The sequence below is a fragment of the Trachinotus anak genome, unplaced genomic scaffold (assembly GCF_046630095.1).
Source record: "Trachinotus anak isolate AG129_WGS33_773 ecotype Australia unplaced genomic scaffold, CSIRO_AGI_Tana_v1 ptg000011l, whole genome shotgun sequence".
Lineage (NCBI taxonomy): Eukaryota > Metazoa > Chordata > Actinopteri > Carangiformes > Carangidae > Trachinotus > Trachinotus anak.
In genome coordinates this window covers 18,581,284-18,600,566 of record NW_027273862.1, presented here as the reverse complement: position 1 = coordinate 18,600,566, position 19,283 = coordinate 18,581,284, and the positions used below count along the sequence as shown (strand labels likewise).

The 19,283-nt window shown below is 41.5% G+C and overlaps 1 protein-coding gene across 1 annotated transcript in view; it reads left to right on the top strand.

The window, feature by feature from the left end:
* The first annotated feature begins 4,038 nt into the window (after positions 1–4,038).
* Positions 4,039–19,283, top strand: part of igdcc3 (immunoglobulin superfamily, DCC subclass, member 3) — a 58,364-nt gene continuing 43,119 nt past the window's right edge. Inside the window, exons 1-2 of the mRNA XM_071489476.1 lie at positions 4,039–4,373; positions 10,258–10,563. Of these exons, the coding sequence (XP_071345577.1) occupies positions 4,202–4,373; positions 10,258–10,563 (478 nt within the window). The 5' untranslated portion in view covers positions 4,039–4,201. The remainder of the gene's footprint in view (positions 4,374–10,257; positions 10,564–19,283) is intronic.

The window sequence follows — 19,283 nt, the reverse complement described above, 5'->3', positions numbered from 1 at the left end:
AAAAGAAAAGCAAAAACGCAAATATTAGGAGCTGACAGTGCGACTTCGATACGATGAGGACATCTTGTGGCCATTTCCAATACCGCACACATCTACTGAGCAGAAAGGTTTGCAAAACACTATATGATCTGTTTTATAGCTTACTTCATTTCATCCATTTACATAAAGAGAAATAAGAACCATTTTCCAATACGCCACTCTTTATGAATTATCCGTAACTAATGGTTTTCATAAATGATGAACAGATGCTTTACAGATCAGTTATAAGACATTGCCAATAGCAATACTTGGGTTTCCAGGTTGTGGAAAATCTTTCCGGCTGGTGTCTGTCCTCCTCCAGCTGTGCACTTAGTCCCTCTGGCTTTTTAGGACACGCCAGTCTTTACTGCTCCGCAGCAGAAATTGGCAGTGAGCCACACCAAAGGAAACAAGGGAACATGGAGGAAGTGCAAATTAAATAGGTGCGCTTGCATTCGTTTCTGGACCCTCAAACTGATCATTTGAACTTCAACCTTCTGGAAAAAAAAAATTGCAGCGCATCAGGGCAACAACATTAATGAACTGTTTCCTGCAGGCTTGACACATCAGTGCCTTTTTAACATTTATGCCATCATTACATGCAGATGACTTATCAATTTTTGCTGGACGCTCGTTGAGAAATGAGTGATCCTTAATGGCATGTATAACTGCAGAGTTCATTGTTTAATAGTCTTTATTAATTACCTTTAAACATATTTTTAAACAATGACTTGACTATAAAGAACTCATCAGTAAGAGACATAGTAACCATTTTTTTTCTCATAATCTTGTATCCCAAAAGATAATCTTATTAATGGCCCATAAATTATCAATAAAGCCTTAGAGTGAATGATTTATTAACCATTAATACAGACATTGTTGAAGCTTGTGTAAATGGTTTTAAGAGTATATGGTAGTCCAAGGCAACCGCCCCACAAACTACCGCCTCAAAAGTGGATCAATGAGCATTACAGGCTTCAAAATCATGGCAGCGTTGTGTTGGATGCTTTACTGTTTATTGTTGTTCATCTTATTCTATCCATTCCATGTCCATCTGACTGCAACTCTTTAAACACTTGAAATTTTTTTTCACAACATCACAAAAGATCCTTTTTAAAAAATCCCCATTATCATCATCAGCATAATCGCTCTCAGAACAGCTTTGGGACCGCACAGAGCAGCGCAACAACTCACAAACCACACTGTACCAATTACCAGAGGCGGAGGTTAATGGGATGGCTGGCCTTTCTGATTTGAAATACCTCACTCAGCAGATTAAGCAAATACCAACGATGGCCTTAATTGGTGTAGACTGTCCCCAACCAAAATAACACCTGCTGTTTGCAGCTGATACTGAAGCTCTCTTTATGACTTAATGGAGGCCCTGGCCACAAATCCCAAACTCCCTGAATAATAAGCCAGTAGTGAAGACCATTTTCAAAAAAAAAAAGGCTAAATCTCCCTTTTATTGTCTAGCCTCGCTGTCAGGGGTGCACTCAGATCCTTTACTTAAGTAAACGTACCAGGATAACAGTGTAAAAACGCAACATTACAAGTTCTACTTAGGTAAAAGTACTGATGCACATCAAAAGTGAAAGTACCATTCATGTAGAAAAAATGGCCCCCGTGAGTGATATACTATTATATAAGCTAAGACATAATAAGATTGTTAAAACTAATGCATAGGTGTGTAACACTCAGCAGTAGCAGGTTGAGGTGGAGTACGTTTTAACTACTTTATATACACTGTACAGTAGTGCCGTAGGCTGCCAGCAGAAACAGGCTCCCAAATCTGAGGGGTCGTGAGGTGGTTAATGGGATAGGAAAGAGAAAACTAGAATTACTGCCTCACAATCGTGTGCCTCTGCCTACCGGCCAAGTTACAGGATGTATGGCCACAATCTCCCCTTCCTGAGTAACAGCACTGAGTAAATGACCAGAAGTGGTTTTGCGGTGACGTTGACTTTCGACCTTTTGAATATAAATTGTCATCCCTTTATAATTTATCCTAATAGGCCTTTCTGTTAATGAGTTATGGCCTAAAATGTGTTTTGTGAGATCACAGCAACCTTGACCAAATTCTAATCAGTTCATCTTTTAGTCCAGGTGAATGTCTGTGCCACATAGGAAGAAATTCCCTCATGACGGTATTGAGATATCACATTCAAGAGGCCAAAAACATGTATTGTGAGGTCACAAAATGAAATCAGTTCATCCTTGAGTCCAAATGGACATTTGTGCCAAATTTGAAGGGATTCCCTTGGATACTGGATACTGCACAATATGTGGTATTGGGGATGGGAGACCTGAAGCACATGTTTATTCCACTAGGGGGAGCCAGAGTACTGTTAGAAAACATAGCTTTGTTGTAATTGAGTGTGAGAGGTTTACCTTGTTTATTTATCAGTACACATTCATTCATGGATGGATTATGAGGCAATGGGCCCCTGGGACATAGGACAGAGAACACTTACACTTACATCAACCCCTGTAGCTTTAAATTACAGCACCACTACTGTATCATCCCACACTGTTGTTGTTATTGTTCTCATATTGCTCTCTCGTGTTCCATTATATATTTGTCTCTATACAGTATGTGCAACCAATGACATAACACTTTCAGCATGTTGAGGGATGTCATGATTGTGATGATTAAAGCTGAGATGGTTAGTTGATGATTTGATTAGTCATTCATCAGGAAAAAAATCCTTGGTAACTGTTGTCAAAATAGATTAGTAGCCATTTTTCAGGCAGAAGGATAGTGAAAAGAAATGATAACCGTTCTCTGGTTCCAGCTTCTCAAAAGGGAAGCTCTGTTGCTTTTCTTTAAAAATGAATATCTTCGGGTTTGGACTGTTGGTCACACAAAAGAAGACATTAAAAGATATCAGCATGGACTTCAGGAAAGTGGGTGGAGCATTTTGTTGGTACTTCTGATATTTTGTGGCCTAAAACAAATCACTTAATCAACAAAATAATGGTCAGGTATCGATCAATCATGGAAAGAATCATTAATAGCAGTGTGCATTGTAATAGCTTATTTATTTTGTTAGTTTAGCCTGATTAATAGAGAAGAGACATTTTCAGTAAGCAGAAGTGTGAAGGTGTGTTTGTGAGTCCATCCATTTGGGTTTTAGATTGTTTCATCATGCACTGCCTCATTTATGGGACAGGACAATGGTCACTGCAATGGCCCAGTTGTTTTTTTTTTTTTTTTTATGTCGAGAACCGACAAACGTGTTTGTGCCACTAGGGGGAGCTCGAGTGCAGCTCATCAACCGCTGCTTTGTTGTAATTCAGCGTGAGGGACCCTCGTTTATCTATCATATCAGGTTCACTTGTGCTGAACCACCAGCTTTAAATAAAGCGCAGCCACCACAGAATTGCATAATGTTGTTTTTGTTGTCTCTTTTTATTATCGTCATCATTTTTTACTATTATCGGAAAGGGAACCTGATTTTTTTTTTTTAATTACAGTAACAGCTGCCATGTGTTGGATAAAATGGGTTATGTTTTGCTGTCATTTGTTTCATCAATTATTTTGTCTACATGTGTGCAACCGATGGCAGACCAAAGATCTGCACCTTGTGTTCATAGTCTGTTCATTTATCTGGATTATTGTTAGAAACATCATCAGTTATCATCAAAATCAGCTATTATCCAACATTATTTATCCGGTTATTATTGCATAGTTCCATAGTTCCATTATAATGGTCTTTGACAGCTATTTTATTTATTATTATGACTAAGACTATTAGTATTATTTCTAGTATTGTAATAATTAGCCAATATCTGCAGAAGTATTGCTCGTAGTAACTGTTGTATCTGCTGGTTCCACATGTAAAAACCATGCAGTTGTGCAGGTTTCTTTGCGTTGGGAGCGAACCAGTCCGCCGTCGGCTCTTTTGTTCCGAGAGCAGATTCAGCGAGTGTGTGTTTCTGTGTGTGTGTGTGTTGTGAGAGAGAGAGAGAGAGAGAGAGAGAGAGAGAGCGGAGGGCTGTCTCTGGGAGGATACAGCAGAGTGAGTGAGGAGGAGAGAGAGAGAGAGAGAGAGAGAGCGAGCTGGATGCTGACAGATTCCTGATAGATGGTTAAAATGGCGAAAGCTTGTTCGACCCCAGCGAGCCACCAAAGTGTAGCACTGTAGGTCGGAACATGTAGTAGCCGAGGCTGGATATTTCTATGTGTGTGCGTGTGTGTTTTCTTTTTTTAAACCCCCCCCCCCCCCATCTATTCACCTCACATTGTTTTCTGCAAAGTGCTGGAATATTTTCTGAAAGTGTTTCAATGGCATCCACAAGGCGCCGCCGCCTTGTTCCATGCTTTTTGGGAATACTCCTAAATGCTTTAATCGGTGAGTAGCAATGATCTTATTACCGGGGCAGAGAGCGTTGCTGCGGAGTGTGAGAGCTTTAGAAAGGACAGCCGCTGTCAGCCTGCAGCTCTCCGGAGCCTGGTGCGGGTTGCGAACCGCGGTGAGTGCGTTGCTGACCAATAACCCTGAACTTGGCCCCTCTCCGCAGTCCCTTAGTATTTGGCCAGTAAATGTCAGCGTGTAGTCTGGTGCTGGAGCCTTGTGCACTGCGGCATTTGTACCTGTGCACAGTGAGCTGCATGTGGATACTCATCCATGCTAGTGTGTTTAAAGTTATATATATATATATATATATATATATATATATATATATATATATATATATATTTGCATTCTGCAGAACTTGAGCTCTTCTGTCGGGCTAGTGGTGTTGTTTCACCCACGCTTCATGTGCACAACATGTTCAAATCCGGATGGTCCTCTGAGCTCCGGGATGTCCAGGCTGCACGGCAACAATACACGGTAGCCACGTGTAGTCTTAGTCAGCAGAGTTTCTGGGTTGTTTTCATATTTCCATTGATATGAACATGACTTGAAGTTGGTGCACTGAGAAAAAAAAAGTGACATTTCACTGTGTCGCGCTGGCTTTAAGTGGTGAGGAAAACAGTTTCCAGCGGTGGTGCATGTTGTCAGAAGCGGTTTTATAGTTCTCCTCAAGGCTGCCTTTTAATCAGGTGTCTCCGGAGCAATATCAGAGTGACCTCTATCATGTTGTCGGTAATGTCATTAAATGAGACTTTTAGCACTCATGGAACTTGATTAAACCTCATATTAAGATAGAGCCGTGTTTGTAGATTTGCAGGCTGTTGGCTTGAAGTCCACTTTTGCTTTTATCTCCAGACAGAGATCGACACATTCAGCTGTGTGACTTAACTCTTCATTCTGAGTTTACAAAGTGACATGCTTTCATGAGTAGATGGAGTTTTCTTTCATAAGCTGGAGACTTTCAAAGGTGATGGGGTTCTTGAGTGGTCAGTCCTAACAGCACACCACCCCGTGGCTGGGCGAAATGACAGTGGTTATTGCTCTAAGGATGGATTAAAAGACTGTAGTTATTGCCTGCTGGGGAGAATATTTGTACAGATTAAATGTCAAGACTGTCCCTCTCCTCCTTTTCAAATTTTCCTTTTCGGCCCATTGTTCATGATGATAGACAGTTTCTCTCTCTCTATGTGAGGCCCCTTAATTCAAAGGCTAGAGAAAGTATTGAGTATTTGCAAAGCATACCACACAGGGTCCCACAAAGGCCCCCACTGGAATCATAAAGGCTAGTACACAGTGGTTCATAACATGTCCAGTCAGAGGGCTGGGAACAAAAACTTCAGAAACACAGCTCTGTGATGGATGCACTTCCAATCTACCCATGGCATTAAAGAAATGAAGCTCTTTCAAGTGCTTGTCTGGCTCAGAGATTAGATTCAGTTTAGATAAAGGCATTTTTTTTTAATGACATTTTAAGCAGAGTTAATGTGAGTGACAGAAGCATTAAGACGGATATCTGCATTAGATCTCTTACGGATTGAAGAGCTCAAACTCTGAGGTATAATACAATAGATCTTTCAGAAGATGACATCATAAGAAAATCTTGGTTTATCAAAGGCTTTGAATGGATTGACTGAGTTGAGTTTGTGTCTTTCAAGCTTCATTAAAAAGGACTACAAGAGTTAAGTCAAAGCATGTATGAGAAAAATACTGAGATTTAACTTCATCTCTGTTTGTGTTTCTGCTTATTAACGTTGCTGTAAGATCATTTATTTTAATCTAAAGCTACCACAATGTATTTGGTTTATCATGAGTAGGATTAGGATTAGGACTGTTATAGAAAGATACCACAGATGAATATTGTGAGGGATGACCGTGCACTACACTGACCGCAGAGAAAATGACCAAGCGAGGTTAATTGTGCTCCAGCTGCCCTACATCCACTATCATGACAACATATGGACAGTTTCTCAGCATTCATGCATTGCACTTTACTACTGTAGGCTAATCTACTGTCAAAAAATAATAATGTATGGAGTCCTTCATGCACGTGCTTGATCTAAATGCAAGAACAGAACTTTTTCTTGCCGCGCTGGCAGACACTTTTAACACAATACATATACACATACTCAATACATATTAAGTCTGTGGCTATTTAATACTCACCTTTCATGGGGACATGTAGCATACATCCATTTCTTCCAAGTGGAAGTACAAAACGGTGTACAAAACATTTCAAACACACAACAAGATGCCACAGCAGTCAGCCGTAGCAAATGTAGTTAGTAAGTAAAAAATATGTTGCATTTATCGTGGTGAACAAGAATGTATGAGAAAAGAGCTGCAACAGATGGATACCGAGAGAGAGAGGGGAGAGAAATCAAGTAAATTAGCAATAAAATGACTCTCAATCTATAAATCTATACTACTCCTTTAACAATATAATATTTAAATGCATTAAGTAGTATTTATAAGGCAATACTAAAGCTGCAGTTGATTGATTTATCATTTGAGTCATTCTTTTTCAAGCAACACCAAACATTTCAAATGTGAGAAATCACTGCTTTTCCTGGTCTAATCAGTGAGTGATAATAGACAATTTCATGTTTTGTAAGACAACACAAGGCTTTTGATGATAACACAGTGTCCTCTAGTATAGGTTGATGGACATTTTTAACAGTTTTCTGATGTTTTACAGACCAAACAATTAATCACGAAAATAATCAACAGTGAAAATAATCATTTGCTGCAGCCGTAGGCCGTACTAAATCTGAGCAGTAACACAGCATTATTTTCATAGGGCTATCATTTGATATGATGTGCCTCAGTCAGTCAGTAAACCATTATATCCCCACACTGCTGCCTGTAAGAAGCCCGTGGTGTGTGTGTGTGTGTGTGTCCTGAGCTCACATAGCTCTGTCAGTGGTGCTTGTGTGAGCTAACTACTGTACATCTGTCTGTCAATAGCTGGTGTTTGATCCTCTCTTTACTGTTGTAGCCGTAAACCTTTGTGCCAGCCAGCCACACTTAACAGTGAACAGTAAGCCAGAGCATGAGCCACATTTAGCCAACACTTGTCTCTGGTCTCACTCAGTAATCCCACATGCCAGTGAGTCTTTCCTCTGCACAGAAAGAGCATTAGCACGTGTATGTGTCTGTCTGTCTCCCTGTCTGACCCTGAAAATCCACGTCTGTATAGATTCATGTCTGTGGACATGCGTGTTCCTGCTACCAGTTTCTACAGCTGTGCTGTCTCCTCCCTCAGCTCTGGATGCTCAGCATTCGCAGATAACCTTAAGCCACCTAGACCACACAAAGTGCAAAATCCAGCTATGTTCTGTTTCTTTTGTCCTCTTATCTCCTTTGTCTGACCGGATCTGTCTTATGATTCAGTGTTGTGTATAAAATGATTTTCTCTGACCTTTCTCACATTGTTGTTTGTAACCTTCCAACCACACAGAGTTCAGAATTGCATTAGCTAATCGCTCTAGCAGCATGCTTTATTCATTAGGAAAGCCACAGCCCAAGAACTTTCACATTGTTCCAGCTAATGGAAGAAACTGATTAATTGAAGTCACAAGGAAATATACAACATCAATAAAGCTGTTTAATCAACTCCAAATCAATGACATTGTAACACACTGAACACTAAACCATCATTATCCTGTTTGCTGCAAGGCTTGATAAGACTGACTAATGTGATTTGACAGCTGAAAATAGAAAGCTCCCAATATATTTCAGTCCATCTCCACAAATGAAGGGTGACTGTAAAACACTTTTATGTGCTCTACATCCTCATATTTGTCCAGAAGCCTTTTATGCAGTGGATAATGCTTGCTTCACTTTGAGAATTATCCGCGCGTTGATCAAACATGAAGTGTGACTGACTGGATATGTGGCTGTGGGCCCTTTGCATGCTATATATTTCTCTGCCAGCTGTTCCCTGTGTGAAAATGTGATCTTTGTTGGACCAAAGGAAAGCTCTGTAGCCAGCATCATTCTGGAAGAGCAGTAGCCCAGGCTGCGGGATCACTGCCTGCCAGCTAAGGGTTAAATATTTCTCCACCGCCACCCCCTTGTTTTTCACAAGTGGTAGCACTGATGTCTCTCTGGTCCCATGGCCATTTTACTTACTGTGCTTGCTGAGTGAAAAAAAAGGGGGGTGGGGGGGGCACAGATAGAGAGGATATATAGAAAGAAGAGAGGAAGAGGAAATGTTTCTTTATATTATACTCCATATGTGATCTTCGTGAAGGAGTGTGTCAGTGAATTCCTTGTCTGCACCTAAGGGGAAGTATTGCTTGGCTGGAATTTGAGTGACGAAGCCGGAGGTTTTCTGTTTTGACCCTTGTGCTTTGCCCCCCTCCACTGCCCTTTCCTAGCGCCCCCTCCCACCAGATTCCAGGGCCTGGGGCAGAGACTGGTAGTGCTTAGTCCATCAGCAGCTGAAACATGATACCAAGAGAGCCCGCTAAGCTCCTCTTTTATAGTACCAAGTCAGGTCAGGCTGTTTACATCCTTTATTTATTGTTCTCCCACTGCTCCCTCTTTACCCCCAGTAACCACAAATACAGAAAATCAGATCTCCTCACACCATCATCCAGTGGAAAGCATCACTCTCAACAAATATAACCAATCTTGAGGATCGTTTTGTGTTGATGGATGACAAAGAACAAGAAAACACAGCGATCATAGTGACAAAGTTGCTGCTACTAGTTCAAATGTACAGCACATACAAGGCCATGCATGTGTGTGTTTGTAATACAAGAGAACACATATTGTGGATGCATTCAGTCTATAGCCCGTAAATTCCCATGTGACTGTAGCCTGAAGGTAGTGCAGTCAAGGCTTTTTATTCATGAGGTGTAAGGCCTAGTGAGCAGCTTCCAGTGAGATGACAATGGAAGCATTCTTCCTGTTTGTTTAGGTGTCAGGGCTCATATGAAAAATATTACTGTTACATTCCCTTATGACCTTGGATAGTAATTAGTGGGTATAGAAACGGAAATAAATAGAGCCTCAGAAACTAGTCAGAAAATATCAGGATGGATGAAGTGAACAATATTTTATCGATCACTTAACCCCTGTTTTCACCTACTGTACATTTCCTTCTAATGGATTTTAGCCTTGACTCAGCCTCAGATTCTGCAACAAAACTCTGTGAGCTATCCAGCAGTCTAATCTGTAACCTAAAGGTGATTGTGCATTTGCTGAAAGGGCCCCCTATATTCTACAAATGTCTTCCTGTTGAAATTTAAAGGAAAGTAAGAACACTGAATTCAGTGTTCTTGGTTTTATGGTTGCCTCTCTGGCCTTACAGACAGTCAAAGTGTGATAAAGTGTCTGTTTGCAATCCCAAACCAATTCATTGAGGACATATTGGTATTTAAGCTTAATGCTATGCTAAACTGCTAAAGTAAATAAGATACGGTAGAGCATGGTATAATCTACTGTCAGATGAAAATTTAGATGGAGTTTAAGAGTCGGATGTTTCTGGTGTAACAGGCAGGTGACAGGTCTGTTTACAGTGTTCATGTGCTCTGACAGGTGTCACAGCACAGAAAAGTGGCAAAAACTAGCGTCTTCACCCGGATGTCATGTTATCCGATCAACACCCAAAGGCCTAGCTCTAATACTCAGGGTTGGCCACAGTTGAACACAGATTTAATGAAAAGTTTGAACAAATTGATGCGTCAGACTGTGAGGAATATGATGATTTTAGCAACCTTAAAGCTACTCAAAAGGGAAATGAGAGTGAATAACTGTATATTAAAGGGTTAAAACCACTGTTTTGTTGTACAAGGTCAAGAATGAATATCCATGCTCAACTAAATAGTTATTGTTTGTGTGTGTGTGTGTGTGTGTATGTGTCTCTCTTCAGGTGTGATGTGCGAGGCGGAGCTCTCCTTCACCCTGGAGCCCAGTGACATCATCGCTGTGCAGGAGCAGCCCCTCATGCTTCACTGCCAGGTGGACGGCATCCCGCCAATTACAACACAGTGGAGGCATAACGGCCTGCTCGTAACTCAGGACCAGCATCACACCACCTTCATCAATGGCTCCCTCCTGATTGGTCACTTCCAGAAGACCAAATCTGATGGCTCATCTGACGAGGGCGACTACGAGTGCATGGCCCAGAATTCTTTTGGGCTGGTGGTGAGCCGTAAGGCCCGCATTCAGGCAGCCAGTAAGTCTTTTCTTTTGTCTTTGGCTTTTATAGTTTGAAGGCTGTATTTGCTTTTCAGTGAGACATAAAAAATGTTTATGTCCACATGTGCTCACCGTAAATGTAATTGGGTTTAAATTTGTGCATTTTTTCCAAGTTTTACTTGTTAGTCGCCTGATACTGTACATATCACAACTGACATGATTGGCCATGGCACTGATTGATTTTTGGTTTTGTTCTTATTAGATGTTATCTTCAGATACCAACGCAATAATTTTATCTGGGCCTGATTTTGATGTCAGTAAGTTAAGAAATCATGATTGAACAATGCAGTTATGACACAAGCTGAAGCTGCAACCACAGCCACTTACTTATGTTTGATTAAGTTGTGCTCTGTGTTCTCTATGAATGTAAACATTGTAATTGAAATATTGCCTTAAGTAATCACATTTCAGGCCAGTTCCAGTCATCGGGGTATTGCTGTGCATGTAAATGTACTTAATATCCCTGGCTGTGGTGTGATTTGAATATTTTAATATCATTCTTTGAGTGTAATGAACTTTCTGATGCTCATCTGCAGTGCTGCTTAGAAATTCAAGCCTTTGAGTTTAGCATTAACAAGTGCTCATGCTGGGAGTCTCCAAGCTGCTTTGTAAGAGTGCAATAAGCTCGAAGCAATCCAGCAGCCCACTCCCTGTTAGAGGCATCAAGATAAATTTTCTTTGGCTCAAGCGCCAAATCTCTTATTTGAAGTCATTCTAGATCAACATTAAGTTCCCAGCATTGTTGCCATGGTTCATTTACAACATTTTTATCATATCACAGTGAGACAGTCTGACTCTCTGTCCTCCTCGCTTCTCTTTTCTCTCACGCATACAGTGAATGTCTCAACTTACTTTAAATCAAAGGCATCAAGGATGTACGCATTCTTTTGTGGACACGCTGAGATGTTGCAGCAGCAACTTTAGTGATACTGTACTGTTCCACACTGTGCTGCGTTAAGACTTCTTGAAGGCTCTGTTATGTATATTCTGTAACACAGAGATGGACAAAGGCTCGCAGAAGCCTGTTGATTCCCGGGCTGTGTGTAGACAGCATACTGCTGTGCTGTTGTGGCCAATACAGCTTTTCCACTCAGTGGGATAGGGAGGTTAGCATGGACGTCTCACTGGCCGAAGGGAAAAGTCACTTTATCTCAGCGGCTGGCGCTGTCAAACACATGCAACCTTTTAAGGCCTCACTGAAGGGTTTTTCTTTTCAAAGGTCAGATTTTAGATGCAATTTTAGCACATTTTTTTATTCTGCCTCAGGGAGAAGTCGCAATTTTTTTAAGTCACACAATTTGTCACACTTTGACGTAGTGGTAAGAAAGCATGAGGAAAATGAAAATCATAAATATCAGCGTGCAAGGAAAAAAATAGAATTGATGATTTGTACTGCAGCAATGTACAGCAAATTAAGCTTCAATATTTGGTAGCATTCACTTGAAGTTAAAGTTCTTGTCATTCACTTGAAGTCCTGACTTTTTGATTTCTTGAAACCTGTGATAAAAAAGAGTGAGAATCAGTTTGATTACCAGATAGATAGAACAGTAATTGAAATTTGCGGTGTGGTTGCAAATTATGGTGTTACAGTATCTTTATTTTTTTTTAAATCAAGAGTTTAATACTATATGAGCATGAAAAATAAAGCATTGTGTGAGTGTAGAGCAATCCTCCATCACTTATCTGTTTCTGAAAAACTGAATGTGGATTTAATCTCAGTGAATGAACCTGACCTTGGCTACGTCTCAGACCTGGTTGCTCAGGTTCAAAGTCATTCACGGTGGAATTCATCTGTTTTGTCTGGGCTTTGCTCTCCTGCAGACCTTTTCCAGCTTTTCCTTTTGACTTGTATTGATTAGCAAGGGACCAAAGGATTACTGAAAGTCACATGCTGACCCCTGACCTCTGACCTTTTGCGGTGTGTTAGGCAGTCTTTTGGCAAGGACTTGAGTGAGTAAAGGCTCTGCAATAACTCCTTAATGGAGTCTCACTTCTATCAAGGCAGCAAGAAGTCATGGCTATGAAAATAATCCTCCAGAGATCCTTCAAAGAGACTGGAAAAAATTACCCATCACTAATACGTTCTGAGTAAACAGTAATGTTGGAATTTCACTCCGGGTTAGTCCATGTTTTCAGTCAATCAAAAAAATGCTCTAATTCTTTTAGAAGTCAAATTAATGAGGCTTTCATTGCACCATTAGTTGTGCTACTTGATTTGTTGGGATCTTATACTTTCCTTGTTCACAAGCAGGATTAATGGGGTTTTTTTCTACCTGCATTGTTTCTGTTAGGCTATCTTGAGAAAGACTATATAGATGATGTGAATTACTGTATACTCTAGAGGGGTTTGGACAATTACTGGTCCATTTCATCCTCTCCTGGCCCACCAGAGTTCTGCACAGGGCATACATTATTTAGTGTTTTCATTTTGTTTTTGAAGAAAAATGGCCCAAAACAAGTAAATGATCTCCTTACAAAGGTCAGTGACTAGTGTTTGTTTCTTTTTCTGTTCAAAGTGTTTGTTAATGTTGATGCTCTCTTTGTGTATTTGGGGTAATTTGCTATGTTATAGACCCTCTTACAACAGAGCTCTGACTTGTACCACTGTGATGCAATGGGTGGTGTGATTACTGAAGCGTCTTTATAGCCCTCCCAGTGGATAAAGCCTCCATCTTACCCTCCACACTACCTCCCTCCATAAATTTCACTTTTTATTTGCTTGACAACCATTTGTGTGAGCTCACTGTCGGGGGCTGGTGTAGGACGGACTCCCCGTTGCCCCTCTAAATCGGCGGTCGGTCCAGGAAACACTTTTTTCCTCCAAAATGTTATCTCTTTGATGGTCGGTTTCTCTCTCTCTTTCCTCAGTTTCTCTAGGACCTCCTCATTAGCTTAGGTTCAGGAAGCTTTTCATCATTTGGATGAATGACAAGCCTGGTACAGTGGGCCTGGCCAGGGATCCTGCCCCTCCCCCAGAGCAAACCCGCGTCACCAGGCAACACACCACAAAAGCCCCCCGTTACAAAATAGCTTTTAGGATCAATTGAAATGACTTGCTTTTGTCTGTTTGTCTGGATTTGATTGGAAAGAGTTGAAGCTTTTTTAGAAATTAATTTTCTATTCCCATTCATATGTGGAGACTGTAATTGACCTCAGGACTATTCCACAAGATTTGCAAACACAGTATGAAGTGTGCTGAGAAAAGGCAAACTCAGTGCAAACATGAGGAGTGTAAAAACACAAATAGTAAAAATGCAATAAATGAAAGTGCAATAACTGTCTGTTATATGTGTTATTAATTTTATACACTGCTTCAGTGTTGATGTAGAGCCCTGGGCAGCTAGATGATAATTTCCACCTCGTTCAATTCTGAAATCGTCATGGTAAATTGTGCTGCCATTACAATGGTAGGCTTCTGAATGAGACTTTAATGAAAAAGAAGAACCCAGGGGGCCGTAAAGGATGAAATAGGAGAAGACAGAGGATGCCTGTAAAAGTGTCTCAGTTTGTACCCGTGCCTCTCATTTGCGTGAATTTAACTCCTCTCGGAGTTGTAAATGTAAATAGGTGTGATGTCGACCAGGCAGAGTCAAATGTGTAGCTGTGGCAGAAGATGAGAAGTTGCAACATGCTACTTTTAAAAGCTGTGTGGATGGCTCGCCACTAGCAGCCACTCAGCCTCAGACAGCAGTTAGCGAGAGTGATTTATGTGGAGCTCATGTTAGTTTACACAAGAGTGTTTGTATGCGTGCATGCGTGTGTGTTTGGAGGGTCGACGGTGGCTCTCCATCACCCTCCGACCTTCCTGTCCCCACCCCTTTCATGGCCTCCTGCCTGGGTGAATGTTGAAGCTCCATCCCTGCATCTCCTTGTAGCTCCCTTTGTCTGCGAGCCAAACCCCGCCCCTTTCCCCCTCTCCTGCTCTTGCTCCTCTCTGCTGACATGCCACAAAGCAAGTTATCTCTCTGTTCTATAGATTAACCGACTAAATGCCATATAAGCCCGTTTTGACATTTAAACATGAAGCCTCTTAATGTTTTCTTTTTAATCCCTGCAAAATCTAAATTAGTTCATGCGAAAAAATCTGCTGCACGTTTGACATCGGTGCGTTACCAACAGAGGAACAGTCATCCAACCCCCTAAAGCAAATATAGGATAGTCATTGCTGTACTGCGGATATCATTGCTCTCATTGATATTCCTGTCTTGAAAACATCACATAGTAGTGGTGCACACTGGCATGGCCTATGACTGCCCTGTTTCTTCCTTTGGGCAGGTATGTGAGCTGATGTTAAACCAGAGTGTTCCCCCCTGCTGCATGGTCAGCGCCCCTCCATCTGTCTGCCAGTGTGTCAGAGGGATTGAGGAAGAAAGGGTTTTTTTCTTTTTTCTTCTGCACTGATGAGGCGGGCTGAAGGGATGAGAGCTCTGACCTCTGCTGTGTAATTACACTAGAAACTGGTTTATTACTGTACACCTGCAGACTCAGATCTCATTGCCGGATTATCCATGCTCGATTTGAACTGATTTAGAGTTGGCAACAATGAAGAGGTTTCATTACTTCTTTTTCACAGTGGTGATCTGCTTTTCAGAATTGATTCCTTTTCCTATACTGTGTGGTTATATCTGCGTAAACAACTACCACCCCCCCTCATGTCTATAAAGATGCTGTTTGTCCTCTGTTGTTTTTTTTGTCAGGAAGCTAGATAAACAGCAATACTGAATACTGAATGTCCCTAATGACAACTGTGGATATTTGCATTGACAAATGCTTCTGCTTGTTCTGGTCTCCTGTGGATAAGGGGCAGGGTGAATCTCTATTATTTCTGAAGATGACACGTCATTGACCTTGAAGCAGTGGAACATCACCAAGGGATCCCATAGTATGCCTTGTTGTCTTATTATTGTGTGTCCTTATATGGTGATGGGTGTCAGTGAGATGCAGTATATAATTTGGTTTCAGTGAGATTTTCAAGCCAATTAAGACAGTTTAAGTCCCTTGCTATTACTAACTAATATCTTAATTATTGGATACCTTAATTACTATTCATATTTTATACAGTACTGATAATGATGCATTGTTGGAAACAAAAAAGGCATGCACCCTAACTTGCATTGAAGAATTACATCAATTGCATTCCCTCTCTCCCCACGTGTCAAGAATGAAAGGCTAATATAACACAATCAAGAACACAGTGGTTGCTATTGTGCTTAAATCTTGAGCCACGCTGACAGGACTTCAGCCGTGCACAGAGCACAGACATGCATGGAGAGCTGTAACAATGCTGTGTTAGAGGGGAGCTGCTTCATAATGTGAGGGATGAGCTACTGTGTGGAGCAGAATGGTTACCCTTATGCTCTAAAAATAAATGCCTGTATAAACAACATCACTCAGGGAAATCGAGCCACTAAACAGGAAGGTATACTGACAAGTGGTGAAACAGCTGGGTGATAGAAATATTGAACTTGCTTAATCCTCCAGGACCACTGTCTCCATGTTTGATATGGTTTTAATCTTATTTATGTCTTTCTTATGGTGATGTAATAACACATGGAATTATAGTATGTGTGTTTGTGGGGCTGAAGGATACAGTAGTTAACGGATGGTTGGAGGCTTAAATGAGCCTAGTGTTGCTATAGTGGTGCTCTATAGTAAGTGAAGTAATTCAGGTCTTGAAGTCTTTTTACATCTGGCAGAAGAATTTTCTCAAGCAAATACCAAAACTGGATGCAAGATTATTAGCTGTTCAAATGGGGATAGGTTTTACCTAAATTTAGATATAATTTCATGTTGGAAAAGTAAGACTTAACAATGAAATTTATCTATCCATCAGAAGTTGTAGAAAGTTGTGTGCCATCCAACATTTGATGTCCTGAAGACATTTATTTCCAGCTGGTAGCTGGATTTTGTTTGGACGTATCTGAGTATCCTGAGCTATATGAGTAGCATATAGGGAGTTAACAGTAAGGGACACAGAATTGAACCCTGAGGAACCCCACAGGGAATAATAGCTGGGACTGAAAAGGCTACTCTTGACTTGCCATTTCCTTCTTTAAACATGTAACGCAGTAAAAGTTATACTCGTACAACATTTGTTTTCCTTTCCTAACATTTGAGACACAGACACATCCTACACCCTCCACGGCTCAAAAAAGGGAAGTGTCCAGTCCAGATGGATGAAAATGTGAGAAATGTGAAAAAAAGTTCAATTATAAAAACGAAATAGCACTGGTCCTTTAATCATTAACATCCTAGCTTGTTGTCATTTTAATTGGTTTAATTAATTCAAACATCTTATTCTTCCTTTCAGGGGTGCTCTATATTTTTAACAGACATATTCAGGCTCTTATCCAGAGCTACTTAAAATGCATGAGCAAACTGTGACCTTGTGATCACAGGATGCTGCCTCCCTCCACTGTGCCAACTCTTCCAGCAGCTGCTCTCATCAGCTGTGTACACCATAGCTGATCATCCAGATAATGCCCATTCAGATCATGTCTTTATATTTCCCTGTCATACAAAGCAGCGTTAACTTTGGAAAACATTATACTTATATGGACCGGAGTCATATTTTAATAAAGTGAAGGTAGCTCCTAACAGTGTTAGGGGATTGCACCTTTGTTTGAAGTTTGTGTAGCGTGCGCGTGCGTGTACATCTGACTGCATCTGTGCTTATGTGCTGGACAAAGTGGGACTCTGCTAATGAAGTCTGTGTTGGTCTGCGGATGTCTCTGGGCCACCCGAGCTATTCTCAAACAAACAAATGAAAAAGGGGCCTAAAATTCCTTCTGCCTGCTTTTAAGGCTCATGGGAGGAATTCCTAAGTAATAGAGGTGAAAGGTTAAAGGAGAGAGCAGAGGCCGGGCCAAAGGTTGGATGAGGCTCCCAAACGCTGGAGCCTGGCTTTGCAATCTATACATAGCAATCTGGCATTGACCTGTTTTGATCTGGACAAATCCGGCATGATCTCCTCTCCAAGGGTTTTATCCGTACCAGTGAATCCTGTCAGCATGTCACATCATTTCATCATCTTAAGTTCACCTGGCCCCTTGGAAGACCGTGTTTGAATTGCGAAGACAAAAGTGGCATTTTGTATGGTTCACACTCACTGTTTTAGGTGTTGAACCATCATCAGTATCAAAATGAGGACGTGGTTTAGATTAAGGTGAGGCATCAGGAAATCAGATTTGTCAATAAAGGGTTTTCCTAAGGACGAAGGCTTGACAATATGTGGGTTTGTACTGAGTGTGTATGTTGGTGTTCCTATTATTCCGGGCTCCACCAGGGGCTTGGGTAGCTCTTGCTACTGCCCCGTCACCACGCTTCACTACACTTAACAGAGCCTTTATGGTCAGATTGTGCAGTTAAAAGCCTTTACAGGGTCTGCACCATCCACCTATAAAAACACCAAAACTCCCTCTTCCTGTCTTCTCCTTTAGCAGACGTGTTGATTTGCATGTGCGAAAATGTGTAATAAGGACAAAGACAGACAGGAGGTGGAGCCAGTGGTGGATATTAGTTAGTGTTATTAGTAGTAGAGATAATAGTGGACATAATGGTGTTATCTAACATTATCGCCCACTCAGTTGTTCACAGACACACACACACATACGCACACATAGACACACAGGGCCCCTCAGTCCAGTTTTCCACTTTGTTTAAGCAGGGATCAGGAAATCTTTCTGTGGTGGCCAATAAGCAGAAGAGTGGGAGACAAAGGCCAGTCAGTGATGGGAAGGCAGCAGCTCTCCTTTGGGCCTCAGCCACCTCTCCCCTCTCTAGCCAATGTGTGTGTGTGTGTGTATGTGTGTGTTTGTGTTTGTGTGTGTTGGGGTACCTCTTGGAGCAGAGCAGCACCTATTGTTAGTTGTGAAATGCAGGGCAGTGGAGTGGCTGGGAACAGGCAGAGGCTGTGGAGATGTGCAGCCTCTAGTGGCTCTGCTTTGTGACGGTGGCCTTAGCGTTTGTTCTCCTGACCAACTCAGCTAGCGGAGGCCCCCTTTTGTCACTGCTGACTCCGGGTGGGTGTGTTTCCCCTTGCACCCACCCTCCCCCCTTCGTCTCCCTCTGTTTCAGCTCTGACTTAGAAATACAGGGGTCAGAGGTTGTGAGAGGCTGGACGATGGAGAGGGGGGGGTTTATCTGGGAAACGGTGACCTTTTTGTGTGCACTAGGGCAGAATACCCCTCCCCTTCTTTTTTATTCTCCTCCCATTACTTTTCCCCTCCTCCACCGCTCAGCCTCCTGCTCATTCCCCAGTGGGGACCCATCCCCCTGTCTGATGGCCCTGGGGCAGTGGCAGTGACCTTGGCTTTGGCTGTGAAATAAGGTGGCCCAAACCTGCCATAGCACCACAGCTCTAACCTTGCCCTTTCCCAAACAAGCAACGCAGCAGCCTTGAAGAACAAGAGCAAAATAAGCACATTTTCACTCACTCACAAAGGACATTTATTTATCTCTGTCACATGTTTTCTGTTTTACCATAAAGGCTTAACAGTTTCTGAGAATAAGTCAGATTCATACAACACTGCTGTTATTTACAGATATTTCTTAGAATACAGGACTTGATGACTGACTGATTTTGGACTTGGCTTGAGAAAATGTGATTTTCACTGTCTTCACATGGATATAATAATTAGGTTCTGCATTAAAGTCATTATTTGACCACCACACTGACTGCGCACAGCATGTCTTAAG